Below are 21,735 nucleotides of genomic sequence, written 5' to 3' on the forward strand. Positions count from 1 at the left end.
ATCATGGTGAAATCCATGAGTCTTAAATATTGCATTTATGGCTGAAATCATACTCTACTTTGTAGAGTTATGCTTGAAAAAACTCACTGAAATGCTTAGGTGTGGACAATATCCATGTAGGATATGTCCCAGAAGAAGAAGAAGAGGAGGAGGAGGAGGAGTTTGGATTTGATATCCCGCTTTATCACTACCCGAAGGAGTCTCAAAGTGGCTAACATTCTCCTTTCCCTTCCTCCCCCACAACAAACACTCTGTGAGGTGAGTGGGGCTGAGAGACTTCAAAGAAGTGTGACTGGCCCAAGGTCTCCCAGCAGCTGCATGTGGAGGAGTGGAGACACGAACCCGGTTCCCCAGATTACGAGTCTACCACTCTTAAGCACTACACCACACCACACTACATTTGTCAAGCAGTGATTGGCTCAAGTACATTCATTCCCATTTGTAATTTGAATACGCATCGGTCAGTTCCAATATGAGCACCAGGGTGAAAGGCATTTGCCACTTTGGGGGTTATTATTTTTATTGCATGCAACAGGTCAAATGAGTTCAGTCTTTGTTTCAACCCTGCTAATTAGCCTTTTCAAAAACCACAAGTTCACAGAACCTCTCAGAGATTTCTCAGAGAATTCTAGACCTGCTTGTCTGACATCATCTTCTGTCGTCTTCCATACGTTTAGGTCACTGGACATTTTTTTTTACAAGGCTTTTTCATGAATCCAGTCTACAAACTCAATTACATTAGTGTAAACTCCCGGGTGACCTGGACGAGCGCATCCCTCACCCCAGCTGGTAACACCAACCAAATACCAGCTTCCCTGATGTTCACATGAGAGAGGACCACCTGAATCTCCCTAGAGAGAGAGAGAGAGAGAGAAAAGAAACACACATATTGTCAGTATTTTGGCCATGTGAGAGTCCTGGTCTTGAATGGGACATCCAAATTAACAACTGCAATAGCAGCTCTTTTCCTGAGTATAAACAAACCACAACAGGGGCAGAAACATACTCATTAGAGTAACGTCACCAGAACTCAAAAATAATCTGTTCGTAATCTGTTTAAATGTAAAATGGTGGTAAATCTCAAATGCATTACATGTGCTGATTTCAATCCAATAAACTTTAATATTTTTGCAATTCAAACCAAGGGTAAATAAGAGTTAATTTATGTGTGGTCTGCAGAATTGGCATTAGCTAAGCACCCAAACCCATGTCATTTCTTCACATGTTCATTGTTTGATGCTACCTTTAATTTTTCAAAGGAAATGAAAATGACCTTCTTGCCAGGCAAAGGTACATGGAATGATTTTACTTTAACCCTTTAGTCAGTGCCAGCAAGTCTGCTCACTGCACCATATGTGTAATGGAGCCTTTTTGTCCCGGCTCATCTACAGAGAACAATATAAATCAGGACCCACCATATTTAATAGTTACACTGATTTCCTGAAAAGTGGGACAGAAATGGCCAGTTCCACTTACACTGCTACCAGCCAAAGCAGATGTTAAAGATTAGATTTCTCAAGTCATAAGTTAGCTTGCAAAGTAAATGGAGAGAGAATAGATGGTGCAGATTGGCACATGCTTATTTCTTTAACTATTCCCAGGGAACCATGGGAGAAGAAGAAGAGAAGAGTTTGGATTTGATATCCCGCTTTATCACTACCCGAAGGAGTCTCAAAGCAGCTAACAATCTCCTTTCCCTTCCTCCCCCACAACAAACACTCTGTGAGGTGAGTGGGGCTGAGAGACTTCAGAGAAGTGTGACTAGCCCAAGGTCACCCAGCAGCTGTGTGTGGAGGAGCAGGGAATCAAACCCGGTTCACCAGATTACGATTCCACCGCTCTTAAGCACTACACCATGCTGGGAGCTGTAGTAGGAGAAACAGCAAGGGATTTCTAGCAGGATCCTCATCACCTTCATTCACCAAACTACAATTCCCAGGATACTTTGGCAATTAAACTGGTCAACATTTGTAAATTACGTAAATCCTAGGTAACACAAAGGAGGCTGTTACCTTACAAGCGTCCCTGCCACCTTCTCTGTAGCCAGCACACATCATCTTGTCAGTTATCCTGTGTTCTTGGTATCGTGACTGGCATTCTAAATTGGATATTAGGGGGATGCGGACTTTTTGCAGGGTATCTTGTATCTCACCTACAGTGTTACAAATGATGGAAACAGGACACAAAGCAGGAAGGGGAGAGAGATGTCAACAATGTTGCCAATTCCTCCTAGCTCAATAATTTCCAGACTGTGTGTCGGGACTCACTAAATTGTCACAAGAAACTAGAAGCTCCCAGGAGCCTGAAATATCCACCCACCCACTATGTAGGTTGTCTGCTTTATCTGTACACATGCAGAGAATGACCGTAGATCAAGCATGCTGCATTGGCAGATGGTTGCCTTAGATGACCTTTGAGGTCCCTTCCATATCTATGATTCTATGCACATCTCTCGCATGTTTCTTTTCATGCAACTTCCACTGGTTACAGAACTGCTCAGCCTACACATCACTGGTGTGACTCCTTTGGGGAAATCAATTTGAAAACACTAAGTGCATCATTTCTAATATCAAATTAAGGCCCCACGTATATTACACATTTAAAAGATTTATATATTTGTAGGCAGTGCAAATTTGAAAGCTTCTAGATTGTGTATCAGTGCAATTGCTACCCTATTGGTCACAGGAAACCCTCCCCTCCAGAGCATCTGAGTTTTTCCCTGGCATGACTTCATCTTTTATGGATTCAGTATGATCATTTCCAAAGATAAGTATTTCACATTTCTTAGTTTTATTTTTTCAATACCTCTCTCTTTTGTGTAACCCCATCCAGTCACCCAGCAGTTGGCGAATTTTGTATTCATTCTGTCTTCAGATGGTAAGCATATAGGTTGCTGTAAAGCTGAATTTCCATTTAAAGGAAAAGTAAATAGTTAAAAGTGGAGGAAAGAGAATTCATTTAAAACTACATCGCATTCCTGTAAGAATGCCAATCGTAATTTTTACTTGGTTGGAACAATAGCTGGTTAAAAGCTACTGCAGTCAAGTTACTTTAGCTTTAGTGGTAGCAATGCTGAGTTCCTTAAGATAACATTTAGGATTTTGCAGTAAACTTAAAAGTTTCACGTACCACTGAAGTTCATCGGCCTGTCCAGTTTCATTAAAGCGATGTCGTATCCTGTCTCTGAATACTCATACTTAGGGTGGGCAATAATCTCTTGAACTCTGAAGAAGGGGGTATCTTCATTTATTTCTGACTGCTTCAAAATGCCCGCATAAACACGCCAAACATCTGTTACCAGAAGGCTAAGCAGAGAAACAATTTTAAAAGATCAGGCTTATTTAAAGCTTTGAATATGAGGCTGTTTTCCATTGATTTAGAAAGGCTAACCTAAGATCCATGCCACACAGAAATCCAGCTATTTCTTTGTGCTTTAAAGCACTGTATTGTATTGCATTCTTTTCATTTCTATTCTTGTAGCAGCTAATTCTCCCCAATACTCTTTGTGCTTTTTTTTGTGCCTCATAACATCTGGAAGCCATTTATAACATGCCCATGCCTTTCTTGAAGCCTCAGTAGTCTTCTTCTCATAACACATAAGAGCATGGCAGCACATAGCTCTGCTGGATCAGCCCCAGGATCTATCTAATCTAATCATTATAGTGGGGTAGCAGAGATAAAAATAATGCCTATATATTTCACATCTGGCAACCAATGCACCTATTGAAGTGCATACTCAATTCTGACCAAACTAAGCCTTCTATTTTTTAAAAAAATTTTAAAACCTTTATTTTTATTCCAACAAATAAAAACATCATCCATAAAAACAAAACAAGAAAAAAAGAGAAAAATAAACAAAACCGAAATCAGATTCCATACTGTTTAGATACTAGATACTAGAGCTGTAACTCAGTAATATATTCAGCAGTGTCTTTTGCTAACCGTTATTTCTACCTCACAGTTTTTATATTATACCTACTGTGATTTTGATGTTTCCTAAAATCGTCTCCATGTATGAGAGAAATTTATTCCAATCATTAATGAATTTGGTGTTTTTCTGTTGCCTGATCTTCTGTGTCATCATTGCTAAGTCAATATACTCAATTAACTTGGTTTGCCAGTCTCTGATTGTTGGGACGTTAGGTGTTTTCCAATTCTGTGCTAACAGTATCCTAGCGGCTACTGTTGCATACTGGAATAGGGTTTGGTCGTCTTTCTTGATTTCATCCCCCACCATTCCTAGAAGGAATGCCTCAGGCTTTTTAGGGAAGGTGTACTTTAGAATCTTTTTTAATTCGTCATAAACAAAGCCCCAGAACCTCTTTACTTCCTCGCAGGTCCACCACATATGGAGAAAATCTCCCTCTTTCTTCTTACATTTCCAACAGGTCTTATCCCCGGTTTTATACATTTTAGCTAATTTTGTTGGAGTGATATACCAACGGTACATCATCTTTTCCATGTTTTCTCGGAGTCCGACACAAGCTGAGAATTTCATATCCTTGTTCCATAGTTTTATCCATCTTTCATAGTCTAGGGGGGTATCCTAAGTCTATGGCCCACTTAATCATAACCTCTTTGACCTCCTCGTCCATAGTGTCCCAGTCTAGTAGTTGGTTGTACATTTTGGTTAAGAGTTTAGACTTCCCTTCTATTATTTCTAGCTGGAACTTAGACTTGTTCTTACTCATTCCGGCTTTTTTATGTTCATTCCATAAGGCATTAATTTGATGGAATTGTAGCCACCCCATTAATTTATCTTTTAGCTCTTCGTAGGGCCTGATTTCCCATCCTTTATCAGATCTCCTCAGAAGATCAGCATATGTCCACCTTTTACCTTCCATGTTTAATTTCTTAATTACTAGGATGTCGATGGGTGACAGCCACCATGGGGTGTCCTTTTCTACCAGTCTCTTGCATCTATTCCATACTTCCAGCAACGCCCCTCTTATAATATGGTTGGAGAATCCTTTATGCACTCTCCCCTTATCGTGCCATAAGTATGCATGCCACCCAAACCTGGCATCAAAGCCCTCCAAGTCCAACAGGTCGGTGTTATCTAAAACTATCCATTCTTTAATCCAGCAAAGGCATGAGGCCTCGTAGTATAGTTGCAAATTCGGGACTGCAAACCCTCCTCTATCTCTTCTGTCAGTGAGCAGCTTATATTTAATTCTGGCCCTTTTACCCTGCCAGATGAATCTAGACAGGGTTCTCTGCCAGTCCTTGAACATTGTTGTGCCCCTGACTACTGGGATGTTTTGAAATAAGAATATCATTTTTGGGAGGATACTCATTTTGATGGCAGCCATTCTCCCCTCCCAAGAGAGCTGTAGTCTACTCCAGCTGTCTAGGTCTTTTTTGCACTCTCTCCAAGTTCTATTATAATTGTCTTCCACCAGATTTATATTTTTTGGGGAGACCCAAATACCCAAATATTTAACCTTTTTCGATGTCTTTATCCCGGATTCCAGCTCGATTTTGTTTTTTGATTGTTCATCTACGTTTTTTATCAACATCTTTGTTTTAACTTTGTTTAGTTTGAACCCAGATAACCTTCCAAATTCCTCCATTAACTCAATGACTGTATTTATCCCTTTTGTGGGGTCTTCTATTGAGATTACTAGGTCATCGGCATAAGCCTTTACTTTATATTCTTTTGTACCAATTTTGATCCCTCTTATTTCCGATGTTTCTCTTATTTTGTTCAGTATAACTTCCAGGACCATGATAAATAACAGGGGTGATAGAGGACACCCCTGCCTTGTGCCTTTTGTGATCGTAAATGAGTTTGTCAAGTTACTATTAATGATTAGTTTCGCTCTTTGGTCTGAGTAAATCGCCCTTATGCCTTCTAGGAATGGCCCTCTTATTCCTGCCTTCTCCATGCATTTTATAAGGAAGTGCCAAGATACGTTGTCAAAAGCCTTTTCGGCGTCTATAAAAATTAAGGCAGCAGGGATATCGATCCTGAGTTCCAAGTATTCAATTATATTAACTACATGTCTTACATTGTCCTTTATCTGCCTGCCGGGCAGGAATCCGGCTTGATCTTTATGGATCGCTCTATTCAGATATTTCTTTAATCTATTCGCCATTATTCCTGCAAAGATCTTATAGTCGTTATTGAGCAATGATATTGGTCTGTAGTTTTTTATATCGAGTGTATCTGAATCTGCTTTAGGTATTACTGTAATATGCGCCTCTCTCCACGAATCAGGTATTTCCCCTCCTTGCAAAATGTTGTTAATTACGTTACAAAGTACCGGGGCCAAATATTCCTCTAAAGTTTTATAGTATTTTTGAGAGAGGCCGTCTGGGCCTGGGGCCTTCCCAGGTTTCATTTTCTTGATTAGGTCCCTGACCTCTTCCACCGTTATTGGTTCATTTAGGAGTGCCTTTTCTTCCTCTGACAGTTGTTCCCCTCCATTCCTTTCCAGATACCTTCCTATCTCATTTATATCTTCGTCCTCCTTCTTTTTGTACAAGGTTTCATAGTACTGGAGGAACTTTCCCTTTATCTCACTGGGATCTTCTATTATTTGGTCTTCCAATTTAATTTTATTAATCACACTTTGTTTTTTCCTTTTTCTCAGTTGCCACGCTAGCAACTTACCCGTTTTATTTGCCGACTCAAAATACTTTTGTTTCATCATTTTTATTCCCCATTCTATTTCTTGATTTAGCAATGTTGTGTATTGGGTTTGTAATAATTTGCAGATTTGTTTGGTCCTCACATCCCCAGGGTTTATTATTAATTTCCCCTCTGCTTCTTTTAATTGCTTAACTATTTCTTCCTTCTTTGCCTCTCTCAAATTCTTTCTATATTTATTCTGTTGAATCAGGAAGCCTCTAAGTACTGCCTTGCTTGCGTCCCAGACCACATCAATTTTGGTTTCTTTATTCAGGTTTAGGTCAAAATACTCTTTCAAGATGTTCTTTGCCTTACCAATAATCTCATCCTGTTCCAATAAGTAGTCGTTCATTCTCCATCTATATGGTCCTAATGGCTTACACTTTATTTCCAGAAAGATTGGGTTGTGGTCCGAGAGTGTTCTGGGCTCTATTTCACATTTCACCGATCTTATCGAGAGCTCTCTGGAGACCCAGATCTGGTCTATTCTTCCCCAACTCTGGTGTACTCCTGAGAAGTGCGTAAACTGTTTTCCTGTTGGGTTTTTAAACCTCCAGATGTCAATCAGGTCTAAGTTTTCTTGGAGATCATAAAAGGTTTTTGGGAGTTTCCCTTGCTTCCCTTTCCTTCTTTTTTCGCTTCTATCTATCTCAGGTTCAGGGACTCCATTCAGATCACCTAGTAAGATTAATTTATAATTTTCTAGTTCTAGTAATACTTGTTCCAATTTTTTAAAGAACTCAGTTTTGTTTGTATTGGGGGCATAGACTGATACTACATTAAATCTTTCCCCTTGATGGGTAATTTGGATCCCCAAGATCCTCCCCTCCTCATCTTTGCAGATTATTTTGGGTTCCAATTTCTCTTTAACGTAGATCACCAACCCTCTCTTTTTATTCACCTCTGAGTTAATAAACTCCATTCCCAACTTTTTATTAACCAATATATGTTTGTGTTTTTTAGATACATGGGTCTCTTGGCAGCAAACCACGTCACATTTTTTGTTTCTCAAAACTTTCTCTATTTTATTCCTTTTTAATTTCTCATTTAGACCGTTAACATTCCAGGTTAGAAAAGTTAAAGACATTATTAAAATTGAATATCAGGTTTATATCTGACTTTCAATTCCTTGTTTCTTCCTCTTCCTCTGTTTCCTCCTCTTCCACCACACCTTCCTCCTCTTCCACCCCTCCATCTCCCTCCCCCTCTCCCCTTCGCAGCCTCGCCTTCCCCCCTTCCTCGCCTCTCCCATCCCCAGCTTCCTTTCTGTCTATTACTCTGTCCTCCTTTTTACCGAGCTCCCTCTCGTATCTCCTCAGGAACTTTTCTACCTCTAATGGGCTAATCAGTTTAAATCTCTTGTCCTTGAAGAAGAAAGCAATTCCTTCGGGGAATTCCCATCTAAATTGAATGTTATTCCTTCTCAAGACGCCTATTATATGTCTGTATCCCTCCCTCTTACGTAGCAGTCTGACCGGAATCTCTTTCAGGACAATTATTGGTCTACCGCCTATTATTAATTTTTTATGATAGCTCATTTTAAGTATCAAGTTCCTCATTCCTATTGAATTAAACACTACTAAGCAGTCTCCGAGGGGTTTCTTAGTCTTGTTCTGGTATGTTCTCATTTTAATTCTAAAGGCGTTTTCTATCGTGTATGCAACCTCCTCCTCTTTCACCTCTAACCAATTTGCTAATTCCTTAATTATTTTCTCCTTAATATTCTCTTTCATTTCTTCTTCTATACCTCTGAATTTTAGGTGCATTTGCCTTTGTCGCATTTCCGTCATCGCAATATTGTCCCAGATCTGCTCCTGTGTCTTATTTAACTCTCGTATCTCCTCCTTCACTTTTTCTGTCTCCCTTTTCTGTTCTCTCATGTCTTTTTGAATTCTTTTGTTGGATTCCTCGAATGTCTTTGCTTTGACCGTTAACTCTTGAACTTTATTCGCAAGCTCCCCTATTGCTCCCTCTATTCTCCTATCTATCCTCTCCTGCATTTCCTCTAATTTATTTTCTATGTGATTTTCATTCTGTTTAAGTTCCTCCTTAATTTTTAGCCACAAAAAATCTAAATCTTTAATTTCTTCCTGTCTAGATACTTTCCTTTCACCTGGGGTCCCCCCTCCCCTTTTCCCATTCTTCCCCTGCATTTTAATCCTGGTTGCCCGTTATGTTTTTTTGGAGCTAATTCTCTCCCCTTGAGGGCTCACAATCTCCTTATTCCCGCTCTGTGAGTCCTTTCCGAGTAGTCTAACTGGTTATACCAAATGTGTAGTCCGAGGCCGGACCAAACTAAGCCTTCTAGAGCACAATATACTCCAGGTAGGTTAGTTTGGTCAGAATTAAGTATACACTTCCAGAGTTAACACTAAATACCAGGGGTCAGCAAACTTTTTCAGCAGGGGGCCGGTCCACTGTCCCTCAGACCTTGTGGGCGGCTGGACTATTTTTTTGGGGGGGGGACAAATTCCTATGCCCCACAAATAACCCAGAGATGCATTTTAAATAAAAGAACACATTCTACTCACGTAAAAACACGCTGATTCCCGGACCATCCGTGGGCCAGATTTAGAAGGCAATGGGCCGGATCCGGTCCCTGGGCCTTAGTTTGCCTACCCATGCTAATTAGATTACTTCTGGTAAATGAGACACCATAGCTGCTAGAGGACCATGAAAACTTGTGTCCCAGGCTTTTTAGACTTCTCTACCCATGTACTATCTGAAAACAAAGGGGTGCATTGGTTGCCAGGTGTGACTTTTTTCCCCCAGCCCTCCTACCCTACTATTAAGTTTTCCCACTAGCAGTCCAGTAATGATGCTCCACTGTCATGTTTTACTCCTATAAAAAGAGGGTTTTATCTCACATGCATTCAAGCTCATGAGAAGAAAAGCCAGGCCTACTGTGCATGCACTTACTTGGCTAGTTCATTTGCAGTTTAGGAGAAGGTGCCACCAGCTCCACACATCCATAGCCAAAAATGCCCTCACAGTTTACTAACCTAAGTGCAACACCCCACACAATGGTGAGAGAGGGAGAGCAAGCAAGCACAAGAGCAAGGCTAACACACACAAAGGGAAGCAGTTCACCTCACTCCTTGCATCCTGGATTAATGGGGAGGCACTCACTCAAACTACATGAGAGCAGGACTACCAACAGAAAGTGGGGAAAGCCACTCATTCCCACTTTTTCTGGAACAAGCAGCCAGAGAACAGTGGGAGTGCAGGGCAGCGACTCCATGCCATTCAACGGGCAAGAAAGGTGGAAGACGGAGGCTTGAGGCAAAGGCAGAGGCTCAGACAAAAGTGCCACCTCAGCTGGCTTGGAGGAAGCCCGGTGGGGGTGGGGCAGGGAAGGAGGGCAGGCAGCATCGCTAGGGGTTTGTGAGGCGTTGAAAGGGGTGCACAATGGCCAGCCACTGCATGGACACTCTATGGCCTCAGCTGTTTCTAGACTTGCTGCTGCTGCTGCTGCTGCCACCCATTCCTGGGTCTCTTCACATGGTTTTTCCCAGGCATCAGATGCCTGCAGAATTCAGCACAGAGCCGCTATTTGTGGGAAATGTGCCTTGTTGCTAGGCCACTGGTGCGACTGAGAAACATCAAACATAGCATGAGGGGCCATCCATTAGCATAATGGGACTTCTCCATCCTCCCCTCACAAACATGCATGTAGCAAACCTACTCCAGGAGGTTGGGGAACCTTCCGGAACAGATGGAGGGGTGGAAGGGAGAAACCAGAAGTCCCATTGGACTAGAGGAGTTCTTCTTGCATTGGACATAACTGGATCTCACCCACTGTTTTCAAGACTCATCCCTTGCAACTTAGAAACATTTAAACAATTCGGTTTTGCTTACTTCACAGAGGTTTTACTCACTCTTCTGTACAATGGGCTGCAGTCACTATCCATTGGTCACTGATGATTGCACCACCACATAGATGACTCTGAAGAGATAACTTTGCGTGCAAACTGACTTGCCAGGGCCATTCTCCAGAAGACGAATTTGTTCCTCCAACAATCCGTCCCATTGTCACAGATTGCTTCACACATTCTAAGAAAATACTTAAATCTCAACAATGTTTTTCTAGCACAAATAGTTTTTATCTCATAGTTTTTGTTTATTGCAACAGATCACATAGGTTGATTAAAATGATAAAACTTTGAAGTTTTTTAAAATAAATTTAATGATTTTTTAAAAAAATAAAAACTTTCTTTTATGCCCTCTCTCAAGGACTATATGTGGGCTTTTACCACAACAGGCATGCAAGTTCAGTTACACTGAGGCAAATGAATTGACCCAAACCTCCCAATGGTCTTCTAGAATTTTGTCACCACTATATTTCATCACTGATACTCTGAATTAAGATTATCCAAACTCCTAACGATTCTAGTTCTCCTTGTATCCACTAGGTGCAATCTTGTGTATTTCTCAGGCCTTTGTGGGATACATTATTAAGACAAAAGGACTCTGTGGCCTGTAACTTACAGGCAGAAGACCAATTCAATCCACCATGGAGTCCTTTCCCTTGTTTTCAAAGTCAAACTGGATGTGACTTTAGGAAATCAAATGCTAACCAGACATGACTTGGGACAGCCGGTCACTGACATCCTGATGCTTTCATTTTAACCAAGCAGCAGGTGTGGGACTGTCCCTTCCCACAAGGATTGGAGCAGTAGTGCAAAAGCAGAGGAGTGTTTAGTTCTTTCCCTGTTTTGTTTTTCCCGAATCCAAACTTAAACAAAGCTGCTGTCAACTCCAGTAAGGAAAGTGATACTTTTTGAAGGTGGTCTCCCTCACCAAACAGTAAGCTTCCCTATCAGAGCTAAGAGTTAAATGAAGAAACTGGAAAGGGTGAAATTTCTACTCCAGTGCAGGTATTCTCAATCAAGTTCACATATATTAGTGAAAATAAGTTATGAACGTGCATTGTGTTAGGAAAACAGCTTGCAAAAAAAATGTGCATTTGAATCAAAACTGAATGCAACATTCATATATTAGGAGAAATGTCACCTAAATGTTGATGAATTTCTATGAGGGGTTATAAATAAATAAGTGGCAAAACTGCTTTGGAAATGTGAAGAACTAAATTTCAAAATGGAAAAATAAGAAACTAAGAGAAATGGAAATGGAAAGATTTGTCCAAGCACAAATTAAGCTCTAAGAGGCCTTTTCTATGCAATCCCTTTTAAGAAGAAGAGTAAACACAAACCAGCAAACAGAAGCTGATGGGCACTTGATAGCTAGACAGAACTACCCCAGAAATGTTTGTACAGAAATGTTTGTGCAGAATGACCACAGAAGGTTCAGGGACATGAGCAGCATTTTGAACAGACAGACTCTGGTACATTAAACAGAGGAAGTATGCTTTACAAAGTTAGAAGAGATATCAGGGTATCTATCAAAAGTTGTTAATTCTTTGTTCCTGAACTGGGCCACAGTCTGTTTATATAGCCTTATGTTATTCTATATTGCTGTATATAAACTTACAGCAGAGCCTTGCAGATTAGAGACCTCAGAGGAGACAATATTGGGCAGATGAACAAAAATTCGTAGTGTTATAGACTTGGTTGTCTCAATGGTTACTTCAGTTGGCACCAAATAGGAATTATTATGTTATGCTTACCTGTCAAATTTGCTCATATGATAAACCATTGTGTGTCAGCCATCTGTTATAATGAAATACTAAGCACTACTGCATGAAAGCCCTTGTCAAATACTATTGCATGTCAGCTTGCAAATACCATTACAGTAATTACTGATATTTCAAACATAATAGGAGGCCAAGAAGGTGTAGCAAATTTCAATAAATATTCAGCAATCATTAAAGCAACAAAACAATATATGGGGAATAGCGAATATACAATAACGGAGAAGATAATTTTAAGACGGCATTTTGAAAGCAAATCTGTTTTGCCTCTGGTGAGCACCCAATAACTATGAAATGTGCCTAGACTAAAATTTAATTAATTAACTGGGAACTTTAATGGCTCTTATATAGGACAAAACCTTCAACGAAGCACATAAGAGGCCTGATGGAACATACCAAAGATATCCCAAGAGAAGTGGCTGGCAGGGTGGAATAGTGCTGCACTGCTATCATCCCAACAGCAGTGCTGCCAAAATTTAGCTGGATGGGGGGGTAGGGCAGGGTGGCAGCAAGGCTGGGTGTGCATGGGCACACTGGCAGATGTGCTTGATTGGTTCCACCAGAGCACCCACACAGGTCTGCCTCAGCACTACCCTCAGCACCATTCTGGTAAGCAGCAGCCATGCCACTGCAACACTTTGCCACCAGGCCGCCTGCCCCTGCTAACCTGTCTAGCATCTAGACACCCGTCTAGCTTCCACAGCCAGCCAGCCAGCCAGATGCTTTAAGAAGCCCACCTACAGAAACCTTAACCACATACTTCCAACTTTGACTCACCAAGTCTGTCTTTAACTTGACACAATCTTAAAGAATAGCCAGAAACCTTTCCCGTCTCAGTCACAATTTTATTCGGTGCCCCATTGGCAGTCATTCTTAGGTAGCACTTACATTTGCTATCAAGAAAAGAAAGGAAGGCGGATTCAATTTTCGAATATTGCTCAGCAAGGAAAAGTTTATGGGTAAATCTTAATATTGTGGGATGTTCGTTTGTTGATTTATTTCAGAAACTTACCCTTCTCGGTTGCACAATGTTGGGTCTGAATCGTATGTAAAAAACTGGCAGCGGACCGTGTCTGTGCAAAGTTGTTGGCATTCCTTGCTTCCTTTGGCATAGTCTGCCTTCACTTGCTCCCCCAGAAAGTTTAAATTGTTGTGAGCCATAACATGACAGGCTGCCATTTTGTTTGTAACCATTGCAAACAAAATAAAATAAAAACAGTGCGTTATCATGATAAGGGCAAGGAATTCATCAATCATGAAATTGTTTTGTGGACAGCATAACTTATGCATTACCTGGTGTAGCTGTCCGGCAGCTTAGGAGACTGAAACCTGACTTAACTCGTCTTTCTACAAAACTCTCCGGTGTGCCATTTATTGATTTCATCATTTGGCAAGTAAATCTAAAGCCAAAACACAAACACAAACTCATCAGTGATAGTAATGATTGCATACTGAAAGTGCTTCTAGGCCTCTTCAGCTGCATTCTGAATACATCATATCCTCTGATTCTGTAAACCAGGGTTTCCCAAACATGGGTTTCCAGCTGTTTTTGTACTACAATTCCCATCATCCCCAGCTAACACAGTCAGAGGTCAGGAATGATGGGAATTGTAGTGCTAAACAATCAGGTGAGTGGAGAAACAGGAGGCAGGCTGCCACATGCACACACCCCAGATATTCATTGACTCATCCACAAGGGCTAAGGATAAATATTTCAAAGAGATTGTTACAATTTTAAACATGTTATTAGGAAGCATGATGTCTTCAGACTACTTGATAGTAATACTCACTTTGGGTGTTTTACATCTCCATCACTATCATAAAAGGTAAAGAATAAGCAGACTGGGTTGTAAGTGCAAATTGTTCTGCATACAAAGGCATCAGGTGTCAGAACTCTTGCAACCGTAACACCAGAAAATTCCTCCTGAAAAATGTCCATCCGACACTCTGCACAGAAAATGAATGTGTATAGTCAAACACATCCATGAAATCAAGAAATACACACACATATAATATCACTTTGGTCTGAGAGTTATGGAGTCAAATTCTCCAGAATTTGTGTATTGTGACACTGTTTGACCCTTCATTCCCTGAATCCATATTCTCAACTCAGCAACAAAGCTCATTCAATGGCTTGTGCAAGTCATTATCTCTTAGCATAACTACTTCACAAGATTGTTGTGAGAATAAATTAGCAAAACAGGATAAGATTTGACTATGTTATAACTCAAATATGTTATTGGCACAATGGATAATAAATAACCTTTACTATAACCATTCTTTTTCATAGTCACATCCAAGTCATCATCTTGTGCGTGTCAGAGCCCTGCAATATTTGGGGCTCAAACTGGTGCCCTCCCAATATTGTTGGACTACAACTCCCATCATCTATGACCATTGGCCATGTTGGTTGAGGCTGATGAAAGCTTGAGCCCAACAACATCTAGAGGTCACCAGGTTGAAAATGGCTGCTGTATGGAATATATATTTATTTACACCTATGGCATTGTATCAAAACACCCGACAATATACTCTCCCTACTGTTTTCTTTTAATATATACATATTTATTTACCTGTATCGGCACCTTGACATGCCTTTAATGAGAATCCTGACATAACACCACTTAGATACCTTATACTGGTTGGTGTTCCCTTGGCACTATGCTTCAAGTAGCATTTATTGCTGAATGAGAAAGGAGATTTAAACTGTTAGCATGAAATAGGAACCCAGTCAAAGGAAAGGAAATAATTATCTAGCCTCAGATTGATTGTTTTCCAAATTTGTTGCCTTCCTCTATGTCAGGCATAGGTACCCTTTTTCAGCCTGAGGGCCATGTCCCCTCAAGAACAAACTTTAGGGGTCTGCATGCCAATGGTGGGTGGGACCAGAGAAAAAGGCATTCGACGCAATTGATGTGACTCTTACCTTTGTACAATCAGCTACATTCCAACCAAACAAAAAATGAGATTTTTCTACACAGAGAGACACAGGCACATCTCTCAGTCCTCAATCCAGAGAAACAAAGGCATAGTTCAGGGATATAGTCTAGTCAGGAAAAAACAGGCCAGGAAGCTGTAGAATGAAGCCAGGAGGGGCATGGTCAAGTGAGAGGGGCAAGCCCTGAGGAGAGCGCCAGATAGAGAGGCCTGCATTAAAGAAGCAAAATCCAGATAGTTGTATGTTTTGTTTGGTTAAATGCTTTACTAAAGGAAATGATCTAGAACCTGATCCATCTCCTGAAGTGTGGGAAATAGAGGGCAACTTTAAAAAAGACCAAAGCAGGTACTAATTTTGATTGTGTGCTTCTGGATTTTAATTGTTATTAGAATAGCAATCCACAAGCATCATCCAATTAATCACACTGACAGTGCTCTGAAGGTAGATAGGTATCAGAACAATGCTGCTATAAAATATTTCAGCATGTGAAGTCACTAAGAAACAGAGATAAATAAATGTACAAAATAAATGTATGGGGGTTCATCGTTAAGTTTTGAACAAGGAGGAGAAAAAGCACAAGGACTTGCCATTCTCTGTAAGGTATCTTGCAAACCGATTTGAGCAAGATATTTTTTCATTTCATTAAGATTAGTGAGTAATGCAATTCCACTGCGAACAATCTGTATTTGACTCCCAAAGTGCTGGGTCATTAGCACATTTAAATCCACAGTAGAGAATACTGAAACTGACTGTTCTGAAATAGATTAATTCAGCTTGTGCTATTGCAGACAATTTAATACCATTTTATGACAACAGAAAGTACTGTTAGCTACTGCAAGAAGGATGGATTTAGGCAGCAAACACTACTGCTAATGCAATCCTATGCATGTCTACCCAGTAGTAAGTCCAAATGAGATCAAAGGGGCTTGCTCACAGGTATACGGTTAAAGGATTGCAGCCTTAGGGTCTATACACCATGAGCCAGAGACCATAACTAATTTATATAATCTCAACATGGCCAGCACAATTTTATAAAAACTGACAAAAATACATGATCTGTACAGGAGAGCTTGGGGAATTTTCAGCAGATCTCTAAACTCAGAGTGCAGAAATGTGAGAATTGTCTTTAAATACTTCCTTTCATTGAAATTTTCTGGTTCATTGTGTTTTATCTGGATTGAATAGTATGCCATTCTCTGGTGTGATGGTTGGCAAGCCAACAACAGGTAGGCCATTGATTGTAGCTTGTTAAGGAGCAACAAACCCACAACCCCTGGTTCCATTGGAACCTGAGAACTAATTCAAGTCATAGCAGTTTCAGAACCAACTTTAACTAGATGGGGGCAGAGGGCATGAATATCACAGCCTAATGACCACGTTTATTACCCCAGAAGTAACATAAGAAACAGTATTTATACCCTCACACTAGTACAGGGACCTGAATCCAGGCCAAGGGCTGGCATAGCAGAAGGCTTTGATGCCATTATGTGGGGTGGGAAAATTTATGCAGCCTAAAGACCACATTGCATGGTGGCCAAATGCCAGGGGTGGGTAAGTGACAATTTGTTACCTTTAATTCTATGGGCAGATGATTGATCCTGGAGCAAACAGTCTGTGGTCCCTGTTTTCCTGCCTGGCAAAGGCATCAGAGTCATTGTAGTCCACTTGCCATATACAGAAAAACGAACTATCTGATCCATAGTACTGAGAAGTCCATTGGGTCCAATTAAAAAGCATATTGGCATTATTTACCGGAAATGTGCATTGTGAAATGAAGCTGTGGTGTATGTGAAAAAATGACAGTGATTCTCATTGGTGCATCTTTTTTGGCAGTGGTCATAGCTTTCTTCAGTGGTTATATTGTAGTTTTCTCCTCGCATATCCAACCCTTCATGGACTTCCTTGCTGCAAGCTGGAGAGGGGCAGAAGGACAACAGCAATCTGCAAATGCAGATGAACACCAATAGCAAGGCATCTAGAGGCATCTCTCTCTCCCAGCAACCAGGCATCAGTGCCGTACCCCAAGGCCCACACTGCTCTGTTTCAACAGTAAGCTTGAGAGGCAGAGGTCCAGACTTCAAGGGCAACTTCTAGATGCCAGTACTAGTCCCAAGGGCCAATCCCAATGCATCACACCTTATAAAGCCCAGGACCCAGATCCAACTTCTTAGTTACGTGGTCTTCCACTGAGCTGACAGCCTGTTCCCCCTAGATCTCAGAACTTGACAGCCTGGGAAGTAGATCCTACTCAGGTAGGGCAGCAATTCACATGTATAGCAGTAGTAGTAGTATTTCACAGTGGGATTTCCTTCTGAGTAAAGATGCATAGGAGCAGATCCTTATTTCCCCCACCCCACCAGGGGCCAAAGTTGAGAAGTAGGTGGTCCTAGCTATTTGTCAATCACCTGATGTCTCATTGATGTCAAGATTTTGCTTGCATGGTTTGAAATCATACCATGAAAGCAAAGGCATGGTGCTTTGCAAGCCCATTCGTCTGGTCATTGGCTCTTGTATGGGCCAGTGCATAGTGCTTTGCAAGCCCAGGGATCAAATGATTGTTGACACTTGCAGACCCCAGTGCACAGGACTTTGCAGACACCACTGATTAGCTGCCACTGCCTGAAAACCCCCTTTCAGCCAAGCCATGTCCCTACCTGCCCCATGTGTGACATCAGATATAGGGTACCAGGTGTAGGGCAGATGGGGAGGCCTGGAGGGGGGAATTGGGCCTTCAAGCTGGAGGTTCCCCACCACTGATGTAGACAACACTGAGCTTGATGGCTCAATAGTCTGACTTGGTATAAGGCTGCTTCCTATGTCCCTTTGGCTGCTTTGTAGGGTCTCCGAACCAGCAGACCTTACCAGTGACTCCAGGGCATTGTTTCCGGGAATGTCCAGAGATTACCCCTTTGGTGGGTATCCTTGGCAACGCTTGAGTATCAGTCTCTTTCAGGAAGCATGCAAACCTGACATTAAAGAAAGGAGAAGAGAAACAGATTATAGAATCATAGAACCAAAGAATTGGAAAGGACCCCTTCATTTATAGCGTGCATTTATTTTTCTTCCCCTTTATCTAGCTATTTATTTATGGTGTGGATTTCTGAACTATGCAAAAAGAAAAAAAGAAACCCCCTCCCTGGGTAAAAACAAACAAAATGAACCACCAACCGTCTCCTCCTAAAACTGTCCCCTACCGTTGAAATTCAATTACACCCAGCTTGGGATAGGAGGTACCTGTCTTGTTCGAGTATATTATTTCATTTTATAATGTATACAAATCAGAAAGAGCAATTATAAAAGCAGACAAAGGTTAATGTCACTTGTATATAGATGCCACTAAATGAATGAACAAATAAACAAACAAATCAGAGATGTAATGTGAATGTTACCTTCCAATATCATTCACCCAGTCTCCTGGAAAGTAGGAAAATAATAGACACTTTGGGTGATACGTGCACACCATTTGGCAGTAGTCTGCATTGGGAGCATAAACCTTAGAGATATCTCCTCCTTGAAAATATGTGTTTTCGTAGATTTCAGACACACATTCTGAGGCACAAAAATGCAAAATGTTAGCGTATGTTCATGGTACATAGTTGTTGCTGTTTTCCAAAGCAGGGGTAGATAGGCAGAAGATGGCTGATGTTAGGCTTCTAGTTGCTATTAAAAGCTTTTGCCATAGTCCTTTTTGCAATATTTTGCTTATTTCTGGTTGCATTTTATGTGTGTGTTTTTAAAAAACGAGTGAGGGTATTTTGTGCATTTTGTGCATTTTCTGAGCTCATTTTCAAATTGCAAGGTTTGGAGAATGGCAAAATCCAGCGGACTGTTTTGTTACGTTTCTGTACAGTGGGCCAGGGAATGCAAACCGGTTTTGTCAGCATCAAAGTGTGGAACAAATGAAATCCGCAAGCATCCCTACTTCAGCCACCCAGCCACTTTCAACCCCTGCACTTCAAGTTCTTTCCGTCCCATTGACCCTTTTCATTTATAAACCAGCTTTACATTCATGAGTTCCTATGAAGAACACAGGAAGTTAAAAACCATAGTCCCACTGAGCAAACAGAAACCCTTGCACCAATGGGATGCATCACACTGTGCTATTTTTAACACAACCCTATTTGTTAACCTCTACAAAACTACAGTTCCTGTTGCTCCTTTCTGAGTTTTTATATCAGGAAAAGTAGCCATGCCTTTATAGGTGGCCAGAGCAGGTGTAAGTAGACCATTATGTTGTGGCTGGAGTAGATGGAAGCTCATTGCTCCACCTCATTATTTATGAGTTGTAACAAATCCCCACCCCCAGTCAGCTCCAAGGCTAGCCCAAGACATTTTGCTGCCTGATACAAAAATAATATTTTTTAAAAAATGGCACCCTCCTCTATTTCATGCACAAAGACCTACTGAACTGGCAGTTAAATTTTTTTCAATGCTGGCAACAGAACAGCATCTGCCCCCACAGTTGAAAAGTTAACTTACTGGTGCGTACCCTCCAAGTGTCCAGACTTTCCTGGGGCATTCCCAGAATTGCCAAAACCATTTCAGCTTCTGATTTGATCCTGGAATGTCCCATTTTCCCCTCCAGCACTGTCACTGTTGGAAACTTTCCTAATCACAAAAGGCCTGTTTCTTTTTTTTCTTTTTTAAGTAGAGGGCAATTGAGTGTTTTAATCTACTGTAATTGCTCAAACCTAAATTCTCCAGTACAGTGGTACCTCGGGTTACATACGCTTCAGATTACAGACTCCGCTAACCCAGAAATAGTACCTCAGGTTAAGGACTTTGCTTTAGGATGAGAACAGAAATCATGCTCTGGCCGTGCGGCAGCAGCGGGAGGCCCCATTAGCTAAAGTGGTGCTTCAGGTTAAGAACAGTTTTAGGTTAAGAACAGACCTCCGGAACGAATTAAGTACTTAACCCAAGGTACCACTGTATAAATTTAACACTGTCCAGCAAAATTGTGAGAGAGGCACCATTAGTCACCACTGAAACCCCCAGCTTCCTCTGGAAAAAAGCATTGGAGGATGAAAAATACTTTGAAATTTGGCTACCCTAGAATTAATAATTCAGAGTATTTGGATTTCCTCCAGTATTATTTGTTAGATAAACTATTACCGTTCCACATTTTATTTTCTGAGCTTGGTCCGATGAAGTCATTTAGGTATATCTTTACAAATATTCACATACAAGAAGCAATCTAGAGGTACTTACTGCTAGAGACTGAAGAAATTAACAGAATGAAAGAACATGTTTGTGAAATCCATGCCATCCTAAAAAATAAATGCAATAAAATATTCAATGTCCATTTTAAAAGTGTGCTATAAGGAGGGATTTCTCAAAAGCTCACATTTCCAAGGTCTCAGAAGGAGTTTAACCAAATGGGCATCAAAAGTTGTCATTAACATTGCTCAGTAATTTCAAAAAGTATAGTGCTTTTATTATATAAAGATGAATAATTTTTGTTCCCATCTGTTTAAACTATCAGCTAAGATTTATTATAATGAGTTACTGCAGTTAGTGCTGTACTTTTATATCAGCCCATTGGTTGATTAAATACCGCAGCTTTAGTTAGATTTTTTTCTTAAGCATGCGTCTAACATTAACAAAGCCTTATTTCTGACAATTTTTTAAACAATTTTTAATATACGTTGTAAGCTATCCAGACTGCCTAGGGAAACCCAGCCAGAGGTATGGGGTTTCTTTTTATTTTTATTACTACTACTACTACTACTACTACTACTACTACTACTACTTTTGATTTGCTCCCAGCTATCTAATATAAGCCCTGAAGTAGATGTATATTTTATTTGAAAGCAATAAAGGAAATTCATTACCTGGAGATAGTTGCTGCACTTGTAACTTTTCTTTCTGAACAAATGCAATTTGCAGTACCCAAAAATGGGGTGGAGAGGGGGAAATGTACACATTCCACTTGTGATAAGTTGTGCTGCCTCTGCCAATGTTTACCTGCCTGTGATATTTACTTTTGAGGAAAGCTCACACAGTAAATACTGCTTCTGCCTTCTTGAAAGTGATTCTCAGCTGACGTAAGCTGACCGGTGACACTGGAGGGTTTTTTTTCTTTTCTGAAAAATGTCATTTTCTCTCCTTTGTATGAGCTAAGCCATCTGGTGTTTACTATGGGTACTACATTGCATTGGAGCAGGAACCAGCAAGCCACTCTAGTATCCCTGCCAAGAAAACACCATGAACAAAGACAACAGGCATATGAGTGCCTGGCGTGCTCTGGTCCATGGGGTCACGAAGAGTTGGACACGACTAAACGACTAAACAACAACTACATTGCATAGAAAAGGAATGCATCAAAATCTACAACATGGCTAGGCAAACTACGGCTGGATCCGGCCCAATCACCTTCTAAATCCAGCTCGTGGATGGTCCGGGAATCAGCATGTTTTTACATGAGTAGAATGTGTCCTATTATTTAAAATGCATCTCTGGGTTATTTGTGGGGTATAGGAATTCATTCATTTATTTTTTTCAAAATATAGT

At 40.8% G+C, this 21,735-nt stretch overlaps 1 protein-coding gene across 1 annotated transcript; it reads right to left on the reverse strand.

Moving 5' to 3' along the window:
• Positions 1 to 502: 502 nt before the first annotated feature.
• LOC308595063 (plasma kallikrein-like) lies at positions 503 to 21,125 on the reverse strand. The gene is made up of 15 exons (XM_081208948.1): positions 21,057 to 21,125; positions 20,434 to 20,492; positions 18,612 to 18,771; positions 18,085 to 18,188; positions 16,975 to 17,134; positions 14,858 to 14,967; positions 14,075 to 14,231; positions 13,578 to 13,684; positions 13,297 to 13,456; positions 13,062 to 13,177; positions 10,513 to 10,687; positions 3,130 to 3,305; positions 2,806 to 2,901; positions 2,013 to 2,152; positions 503 to 851 (listed from the first exon to the last, which is right to left on the reverse strand). Exons 2-15 carry the CDS (start codon positions 20,489 to 20,491, stop codon positions 696 to 698), a joined length of 1,875 nt encoding a protein of 624 aa, XP_081065074.1. The 5' UTR covers position 20,492; positions 21,057 to 21,125; the 3' UTR covers positions 503 to 695.
• Positions 21,126 to 21,735: the final 610 nt, after the last annotated feature.

The sequence above is a fragment of the Podarcis bocagei genome (genome assembly GCF_964188305.1).
Source record: "Podarcis bocagei genome assembly, chromosome: 9".
In the NCBI taxonomy this organism is placed as follows: domain Eukaryota; kingdom Metazoa; phylum Chordata; class Lepidosauria; order Squamata; family Lacertidae; genus Podarcis; species Podarcis bocagei.